This window comes from Rhinoraja longicauda, chromosome 8 (assembly GCF_053455715.1).
Source record: "Rhinoraja longicauda isolate Sanriku21f chromosome 8, sRhiLon1.1, whole genome shotgun sequence".
Taxonomy (NCBI): domain Eukaryota; kingdom Metazoa; phylum Chordata; class Chondrichthyes; order Rajiformes; family Arhynchobatidae; genus Rhinoraja; species Rhinoraja longicauda.
Genome location: NC_135960.1, coordinates 2,674,331 through 2,684,560, shown reverse-complemented (window position 1 = coordinate 2,684,560; position 10,230 = coordinate 2,674,331). Strand labels below are relative to the sequence as shown.

General features: G+C 48.2%; 1 protein-coding gene across 1 annotated transcript in view; it reads left to right on the top strand.

Annotated features, from left to right (window-relative positions):
- The first annotated feature begins 312 nt into the window (after positions 1–312).
- The window catches only part of LOC144595716 (tubulin alpha-1A chain-like), a 41,940-nt gene continuing 32,022 nt past the window's right edge, over positions 313–10,230 (top strand). The window contains exon 1 of the mRNA XM_078403268.1: positions 313–376. Within this exon, the coding sequence (XP_078259394.1) occupies positions 335–376 (42 nt within the window). The 5' untranslated portion in view covers positions 313–334. The remainder of the gene's footprint in view (positions 377–10,230) is intronic.

Sequence of the window (10,230 nt, the reverse complement as noted above, 5' to 3'; positions counted from 1 at the left end):
GGGCAGTGGAGGCCAAATCACTGGATGAATTTAAGAGAGAGTTAGATAGAGCTCTAGGGGCTAGTGGAATCAAGGGATATGGGGGGAAGGCAGGCACTGATTGTGGACGATCAGCCATGATCACAATGAATGGCGGTGCTGGCTCGAAGGGCCGAATGGCCTCCTCCTGCACCTATTGTCTATGTTTCTATGTTTCTATACAACAACTATACGTTTGTAACTTGCAGATCAGGTCCGTGTTGGTCCCCACCGGCTGCTCTTCCACCCTGACCAGCTCATGACAAGGATAGAAGATTCTGCCAATAATTACGCTCGTGGGCACAACGCCGTTGGCATGGATATGATTGAGCCCGTCTTGGATACCATTCGGAAACGGGTACAGATATCATCTATATGTAGGGAGCAACTACAGATGCTGTTTCAAACCGAAGGCAGACACAAAACGCTGGAGTAACTCAGTGGCGATAGAGTGATACACCTTGGAAATGGGCCCTTTGGCCCAACTTGCCCGCACCGGCCAACATGTCCTAGCTACACTAGTCCCACCTGCCTGCGCTTGGTCCTTATCACTCCAAACCCGTCCCATCCATGTACCTGTATAACAGTTTCCTAAACGTTGGGATAGTCCCTGCCTCAGCTACCTCCTCCGGCAGCCCGTTCCATACACGCACCACCCTTTGTGTGAAAAAGTTACCCCTCAGATTCCTGTCAAATCTTTTCCCCTTCTCCTTAAACCTATGTCCTCTGGTCCTCGACTCACCTACTCTGGGCAAGAGACACTGGGCAGATCTGCTAGATCTATCCCTCTCATGGTTTTACACACGCCCATTCCTTTTCTCCAGAGGTGCTGTCTAACCCGCTGAGTTACTTCAGCTTTTTGTGTCTATACAGATATTTACATGAGTTTTGAGTCTGAGAAAAGTTGTTGGATGCTGTTTGAAGCTAATGTGTTCTCATTCGTGACACAGTGGACTCCACTATCCTTAAGAGCTCTATCTATCCCCATTCCCAATACCTAGAAGTATATTCCCTTCGAGCACCTTTTTTTTAAAGGATTATTTCAGATGCCTGTCCGTTCCCTCCACAGATGCTGCCTGACCTGTCGAGTTCTTCCTTGAGTTTGTTTGAGTTGGAATGCTGTAGATATAACCTGTAGAAAGCTGCAGCTGGTGGTGTTTCTTATCGAAACGTATGAGATTATTAAGGGGTTGGACACGTTAGAGGCAGGAAACATGTTCCCAATGTTGGGGGAGTCCAGAACAAGGGGCCACAGTTTAAGAATAAGGGGTAGGCCATTTAGAACGGAGATGAGGAAAAACTTTTTCAGTCAGAGAGTTGTGAATCTGTGGAATTCTCTGCCTCAGAAGGCAGTGGAGGCCAATTCTCTGAATGCATTCAAGAGAGAGCTCGATAGAGCTCTTAAGGATAGCGGAGTCAGGGGGTATGGGGAGAAGGCAGGAACGGGGTACTGATTGAGAATGATCAGCCATGATCACATTGAATTGCGGTGCTGGCTCGAAGGGCTGAATTGCCTCCTCCTGCACCTATTGTCTATTATTTCCATAAGTGTGGCCCTTTTAGTTCTTGGTGGTCGGGGTTGAGTGTTCGGGAGGCATTGATGGAGTACATACACAGATCAGCCAAAACATTAAGACCACTGACAGGCGAAGTGAATAATATTGATTATCTTGTTACAATGGCACCTGTCAAGGGATGGGATATATTAGGCAGCAAGTGAACAGTCAGTTCTTGAAGTTGACGTGTTGGATGCAGGAGAAATGGGCAGGAGTAAAGACCTGAGCGACTTTGACAAGGGCCAAATTGTTATGGCCAGACGACTGGGTCAGAGCATCTCTGAAACGGCAAGGCTTGTGGGGTGCTCCCGGTCAGCAGTGGTGAGTACCGACCGACAGTGGTCCGAGGAGGGACAAACTACAAACCGGCGACAGACAGGGTGTTGGGCGCCCAAGGCTCATCGATGCGCGAGGGCAACGAAGGCTATCCCGTCTGGTCCGAACCGACAGAAGGTCGACTGTGGCACAAGTCACAGAAAATGTTAATGGTGGTCACGGGAGGAATGTGTCACAATACACAGTGCATCGCACCCTGCTGCGTATGGGGCTGCACACGGAGGACCAACAGCATATTGGGGCAAGTGGGCATAATGTTTTCGCTGATCGGTGTATGTAGATGGACCATGATGTTGAGGAGAAGACTAGATTAATACTTGAGAGGAGTAATGGGCAAGGGATTGGAAGATATGGAACAGTGCAGCACAGAGTCTGAAGAAGGGTCTCGACCCAAAACAATCACAATCACACTTTATTAGCCAAGTATATTTTCAAGTCAGGTAAATTTTATTTGTATAGCACATTTAAAAACAACCCACGTTGACCAAAGTGCTGTACATCAGTGCAGGTACTAAGAACGAATATACAATGGCACACAAACATAACAGCACATACATAAACAGTTCACAGCGCCCCCTCAGAGGGCCTCAAACGCTAGGGAGTAGAAATAGGTTTTGAGCCTGGACTTAAAGGAGTCGATGGAGGGGGCAGTTCTGATGGGGAGAGGGATGCTGTTCCACAGTCTAGGAGCTGCAACCGCAAAAGTGCAGTCACCCTGAGCTTAAGCCTAGACCGTAGGACAGTCAGTAGCCCCAAGTCGGCCGACCTGAGGGACCTGGAGATAGAGTGGTGGGTTAGAAGATTTTTGATATGGGGGGGGGGGGGGAGGGGGGGCAAGCCCGTTTGGGGCTTTGTATGTGAATAGGAGGAGCTTGAAGTTGATTTTGCAACATACGAGGAATTTCATTTGCCTTACAGTCATAACAATAAAAAGCAACAGGACGCACAAAAGTACATTTTAACATGAACATCCACCACAGTGACTCCTCCACATTCCTCACTGTGATGGAAGGAGAAACAAAAGTCCAATCTCTCCCTGCTTTGTCCTCCAGCGGTCGGGGGCCTCGAACCTTCCGTTGACGGGAACGATCTTGACTCCCGTAGCCGACGGGAGGCCTTCCTTGTCCGGGGCGATCAAGCTCCTGCATTGGGGGAGAATCTCAGCTCTGACACAAAAGGGTGGTGGGTGTGTGGAATGAGCTGCTGGAGGTGGCAGATGAGGCCGTAGCCAGGGTTGCCAACTGTCCCGTATTAGCCAGAACGTCCCGTAATTTGGGCTAAATTTGTTTGTCCCGTACGGGACCGCCCTTGCCCACTAGTCTGTCAGACGAGAGTAGTTCAAACAGACGGTGGCATGGGTGTGAGGAGTCCTTGTAGATGCTGGTGGCCTTCCTGAGGCAACGTGCGTTGTAGATGTCCTCCAGGGCTGGCAGCTGTGTGCCAATGATCCTCCTCGCCCTGCGGACGACCTGCTGAAGAGCTCTCCTATCCAATGCCGTGCAGCTTAGATACCACACATAGATGCCCTATGTCAGTATGCTCCCTCTGTTGTATACACTGGAATTTAGAAGGATGAGAGGAGATCTTATCGAAACCTATAAGATTATTAAGGGGTTGGACACGTTAGAGGCAGGAAACATGTTCCCAATGTTGGGGGGAGTCCAGAACAAGGGGCCACACACAGTTTAAGAATAAGGGGTAGGCCATTTAGAACGGAGACGAGGAAAAACTTTTTCAGTCAGAGAGTTGTGAATCTGTGGAATTCTCTGCCTCAGAAGGCAGTGGAGGCCAATTCTCTGGATGCTTTCAAGAGAGAGCTAGATAGAGCTCTTAAGGATAGCGGAGTCAGGGGGTATGGGGAGAAGGCCGGAACGGGGTACTGATTGAGAATGATCAGCCATGATCACATTGAATGGCGGTGCTGGCTCGAAGGGCCGAATGGCCTACTCCTGCACCTATTGTCTATTGTGCAGCGGTAGAAGGTCATGAGAAGCTGTTGTGGCAGACCGATCTTTTTTTAGTGTTCTCAGGAAAAACAGCCGTTGCTGTGCTTTTTTGACCAGCGCGGCAGTGTTGATGGACGATGTGAGGTTCTCTGAAATGTGTGTGCCCAGAAACCTGGAGCTGGACACTCTCACCACTTCGTCCCCGTTGTATGGGACTGGAGAGGCTGGAGCGATTGGGCTTGTATACACTGGAATTTAGAAGGATGAGGGGGGATCTTATTGAAACATATAAGATAATTAGGGGATTGGACACATTAGAGGCAGATAACATGTTCCCAATGTTGGGGGAGTCCAGAACAAGGGGCCACAGTTTAAGAATAAGGGGTAGGCCATTTAGAACGGAGATGAGGAAGAACTTTTTCAGTCAGAGGGTGGTGAAGGTGTGGAATTCTCTGCCTCAGAAGGCAGTGGAGGCCAGTTCGTTGGATGCTTTCAAGAGAGAGCTGGATAGAGCTCTTAAGGATAGCGGAGTGAGGGGGTATGGGGAGAAGGCAGGGACAGGGTACTGATTGAGAGTGATCAGCCATGATCGCATTGAATGGCGGTGCTGGCTCGAAGGGCTGAATGGCCTACTCCTGCACCTATTGTCTATTGTCTATTGAGAGTATTCCTCATTCTGTGGCCTTCTGAAGTTGGTAATTAGCTCCTGTTGTGTACGTGGATTTCAGTAAGACATTCGACAAGGTTCGAAGGTTATGGAAGGTTAGATCGCATGGGATCCAAGGAGAGATAGCTGAATGGATAGCAAATTGGCTCCATGGGAGGAAGCAGAGGGTGATGGTGGAAGATTGCTTCTCGGACTGGAGGCCTGTGACTAGTGGTGTGCCTCAGGGTTCGGTGCTGGGCCCGTTACTGTTTGTCATCCACATCAACGATTTGGATGAGAACATACAGGGCCAGATTAGCAAGTTTGCTGATGATACAAAAGTTTGTGGTTTTGCAGATAGTGAAGATGGTTGTGAACGATTGCAGCAGGACCTGGATCGATTGGCCAGGTGGGCGGAGGAATGGTTGATGGAATTTAATACAGTGAGTGGTGAGTCTGTGGAATTCTCTGCCACAGTAGGTAGTTGAGGCCAGTTCATTGGCTATATTTAAGAGGGAGTTAGATGTGGCCCTTGTGGCTAAAGGGATCAGGGGGTATGGAGAGAAGGCAGGTACAAGTTACTGAGCTGGATGATCAGCCATGATCATATTGAATGGCGGTGCAGGCTCAAAGGGCTGAATGGCCTACTCCTGCACCTTTTTTCTATGTTTCTATGTTTCTATGAAGTGCGAGGTGTTGAATTTTGTGATGTCTAACAAGGGCAGGACCTACACAGTGAATGGTAGGCCTCTGGGGAGTGTTGTAGAGCAGAAGGATCTAGGAGTGCAGGTGCATAGTTCCTTGAAGGTCAAGTCCCAGGTAGATAAGTTGGTCAAAAAGGCTTTCGGCCCATTGGCCTTCATCAGCCAGAGGTTTGAGTATGGAAGTTGGGAGGTCATGTTGTTGTTGTACAAGATGTTGGTGAGACCGTATTTTAAGTATTGTGTTCAGTTCTGGGCACCGTGTTATAGGAAAGATATTGTCAAGTAAGAAAGGGGTCAGAAAAGACTTACAAGGATGTTGCCAGGACTAGAGGGTGTGAGCTACAGGGAGAGGTTGAGCAGGCTGGGTCTCTATTCCATGGAGCGCAGGTGGATGAGGGGTGATCTTGTAGAGGTGTACAAAATCACGAGAGGAATAGATCGGGTAGACGCACACAGTCTCTTGCCCAGAGTAGGGGAATCGAGGACCAGAGGACATAGGTTCAAGGTGAAGGAGAAAAGATTTAATAGGAATCTGAGGGGTAACTTTTTCATAGAGGGTGGTGGGTGTATGGAACGAGCTGCCAGAGGAGGTAGTTGAGGCTGGGACTATCCCATCGTTTAAGGAACAGTTAGACAGGTACATGGATGGGACAGGTTGCGAGGGTTATGGACCAAGCGCAGGCAGGTGGGACTAGTGTAGCTGGGACATTGTCGGCCGGTGTGGGCGAGTTGGGCCGAAGGGCCTGTTTCCACACTGTATCACTCTATGACTCTGAGATACAGCGCGGAAACAGGCCCATCGGCCCACCAAATCCGCACTGACCAACAATCCCCGCACACTAACACTAGGGACAATTTACACTTAAACCAAGTATACAAACCCAAGCCAATTAACCTGTAAACCTGCACGTCTTTGGAGTGTGGGAGGAAACCAAAGATCTCAGAGAAAACCCACACAGGTCACAATAGACAATAGACAATAGACAATAGGTGCAGGAGTAGGCCATTCGGCCCTTCGAGCCAGCACCGCCATTCAATGTGATCATGGCTGATCATTCTCAATCAGTACCCCGTTCCTGCCTTCTCCCCATACCCCCTGACTCCGCTATCCTTAAGAGCTCTATCTAACTCTCTCTTGAATGTATTCAGAGAATTGGCCTCCACTGCCCTCTGAGGCAGAGAATTCCACAGATTCACAACTCTCTGACTAAAAAAGTTTTTCCTCATCTCTGTTCTAAATGGCCTACCCCTTATTCTTAAACTGTGGCCCCTGGTTCTGGACTCCCCCAACATTGGGAACATGTTTCCTGCCTCTAACATGTCCAACCCCTTAATAATCTTGTACGTTTCGATAAGATCCCCTCTCATCCTTCTAAATTCCAGTGTATACAAACCTAGTCGCTCCAGTCTTTCAACATATGACAATCCCGCCATTCCGGGAATTAACCTAGTAAACCTACGCTGCACGCCCTCAATAGCAAGAATATCCTTTCCAAAGACGTACAGGTATGTAGGTTAATTGACTGGGTAAATGTAAAAAATTGTCCCTAGTGTGTGTAGGATAGTGTTAATGTGCGGGGATCGCTGGGCGGCGCGGACTTGGTGGGCCGAAAAGGCCTGTTTCCGCGCTGTATATATATGATATGATATGATATGATATGATATGAAATTTGGAGACCAAAACTGCACACAGTACTCCAGGTGCGGTCTCACTAGGGCCCTGTACAACTGCAGAAGGACCTCTTTGCTCCTATACTCAACTCCTCTTGTTATGAATGCCAACATTCCATTGGCTTTCTTCACCGCCTGCTGTACCTGCATGCTTCCTTTCAGTGACTGATGCACTAAGACACCCAGATCACATTGTACGTCCCCTTTTCCTAACTTGACACCATTCAAATAATACTCTGCCTTCCTATTCTTACCACCAAAGTGGATAACCTCACACTTATCCACATTAAACTGCATCTGCCATGCATCCGCCCACTCACACAACCTGTCCAAGTCACCCTGCAACCTCATAGCATCTTCCTCCACTGTGGATTGGAGGATAGCAAATGTTATCCCGCTTTTTAAGAAAGGAGGGAGAGAGAAAACGGGTAATTATAGACCAGTTAGTCTGACATCAGTGGTGGGGAAGATGCTGGAGTCAATTATAAAAGACGAAATTGCTGAGCATTTGGATAGCAGTAACGGGATCATTCCGAGTCAGCATGGATTTACGAAGGGGAAATCATGCTTGACAAATCTACTGGAATTTTTTGAGGATGTAACTAGGAAAATTGACAAGGGAGAGTCAGTGGATGTGGTGTACCTCGACTTTCAGAAAGCCTTCGACAAGGTCCCACATAGGAGATTAGTGGGCAAAATTAGGGCACATGGTATTGGGGGTAGGGTACTGACATGGATAGAAAATTGGTTGACAGACAGAAAGCAAAGAGTGGGGATAAATGGGTCCCTTTCGGAATGGCAGGCAGTGACCAGTGGGGTACCGCAAGGTTCGGTGCTGGGACCCCAGCTATTTACGATATACATTAATGACTTAGACGAAGGGATTAAAAGTACCATTAGCAAATTTGCAGATGATACTAAGTTGGGGGGTAGTGTGAATTGTGAGGAAGATGCAATAAGGCTGCAGGGTGACTTGGACAGGTTGTGTGAGTGGGCGGATACATGGCAGATGCAGTTTAATGTAGATAAGTGTGAGGTTATTCACTTTGGAAGTAAGAATAGAAAGGCAGATTATTATCTGAATGGTGTCAAGTTAGGAGGAGGGGGAGTTCAACGAGATCTGGGTGTCCTAGTGCATCAGTCAATGAAAGGAAGCATGCAGGTACAGCAGGCAGTGAAGAAAGCCAATGGAATGTTGGCCTTCGTAACAAGAGGAGTTGAGTATAGGAGCAAAGAGGTCCTTCTACAGTTGTACCGGGCCCTGGTGAGACCGCACCTGGAGTACTGTGTGCAGTTTTGGTCTCCAAATTTGAGGAAGGATATTCTTGCTATGGAGGGCGTGCAGCGTAGGTTCACTAGGTTAATTCCCGGAATGGCGGGACTGTCGTATGTTGAAAGGCTGGAGCGATTGGGCTTGTATACACTGGCATTTAGAAGGATGAGGGGGGATCTTATTGAAACATATAAGATAATTAGGGGATTGGACACATTAGAGGCAAATAACATGTTCCCAATGTTGGGGGAGTCCAGAACAAGGGGCCACAGTTTAAGAATAAGGGGTAGGCCATTTAGAACGGAGATGAGGAAGAACTTTTTCAGTCAGAGGGTGGTGAAGGTGTGGAATTCTCTGCCTCAGAAGGCAGTGGAGGCCAGTTCGTTGGATGCTTTCAAGAGAGAGCTGGATAGAGCTCTTAAGGATAGCAGAGTGAGGAGGTATGGAGAGAAGGCAGGAACGGGGTACTGATTGAGAGTGATCAGCCATGATCGCATTGAATGGCGGTGCTGGCTCGAAGGGCTGAATGGCCTACTCCTGCACCTATTGTCTATTGTCTATTCACACTGCCACCTAGCTTTGTATCATCGGCAAATTTGTTAATGGTACTTTTAATCCCTTCATCCAAGTCATTGATGTATATTGTAAATAGCTGCGGTCCCAACACCGAGCCTTGCGGTACCCCACTAGTTACTGCCTGCCATTCTGAAAGGGACCCATTTATCCCCACTCTTTGCTTTCTGTCTGTCAACCAACTTTATATCCATGTCAGTACCCTACCTCCAATACCATGTGCTCTAATTTTGCCCACCAATCTCCTATGTGGGACCTTGTCGAAGGCTTTCTGAAAGTCACGGGGAGAACGTACAAACTCCGTACAGACGACGCCCGTAGTCGGGATCGAACCCGGGTCTCCGGCACTGTAAGCGCAGGAAGGCAGCGACTCTACCGCGATGCTGCTCTGACAATTAACCCAAGGCAAAGTCCCACAAGCTTGTGTGGAACAGCCATTTTTATATTAAAAACCTGGAGCTTCGAACCCGATCCAAGAACAACAGATCCCAGGAATGATTTGGTTAACATATGATGAGTGTTTGGGACTGTACTCGCTGGAGCTTAGAAGGATGTGGGAGGGGGAGGGCAGGGGGGGCAGGGGGGAGGGGGACCTCATTGAAACCTACCAAATAGTGAAAGGACTGGATAGTGCGAATGTGGAGAAGGTAGACACAAAAACGCTGGAGTAACTCAGCAGGTCAGGCAGCATCTCGGCAGAGAAGGAATGGGCGACGTTTCGGGTCGAGACCCTTCTTCAGACTGCAGAGAAGATGTTTCCACTGGTAGGAGAGTCCACAAACAGGGAGCACATACTGGGAATAAAAGGACGTACGTTTAGAAAGACGAGGAGCAATTTATTTAGTCAGTCGGTGACGAATCAGCGGAACTCATTGCCACAGATGGCTGTGGATGCAAGTCATTGGGTATTTTATAAAGTGGAGATTGACAGATCTTTGATTAGTACGGATGTCAGGGGTTACGGGGAGAAGGCAGGAGATTGGGGTTGAGAGGGGAAGATAGGTCGGCCGTGATTGAATGGCAGAGTAGACTTCATGGGGCTCATTCTGCTCCTATAATCTTATGGACAATGCATTGAAAACCAGCAATATTCTTTAGTCGTAAAGAAGAGTTATTTGTTGCAACAGGCACCCAGCCGGTCTATCTCTGGGAAGATAAATGTTTATGTTAGTGACCCTGCCAGAGACTCGTGATAAGGTCTTTCTAAGTTAGCCTAAACATTCTTCCAAAACATCCAATTATTCTAAACGAGCTGCTTGCTTGAACGTGGCACTTAAGTTTGCAGAAAACCAAGCATATTGCCGTTTGCTGGCAACTCCATTTTAGCTGACAGTCTGCTTAGGAACATGGAAAATTAGTTTGGTTTAGAGATACAGCGCGGAAACAGGCCCTTCGGCCCACCGGGTCCGCACCGACCAGCGATCCCCGCACACTAACACTATCCTACACACACTAGGGACAATTTTTACATTTACCAAGCCAATCAACCTACAAACCTGCACGTCTT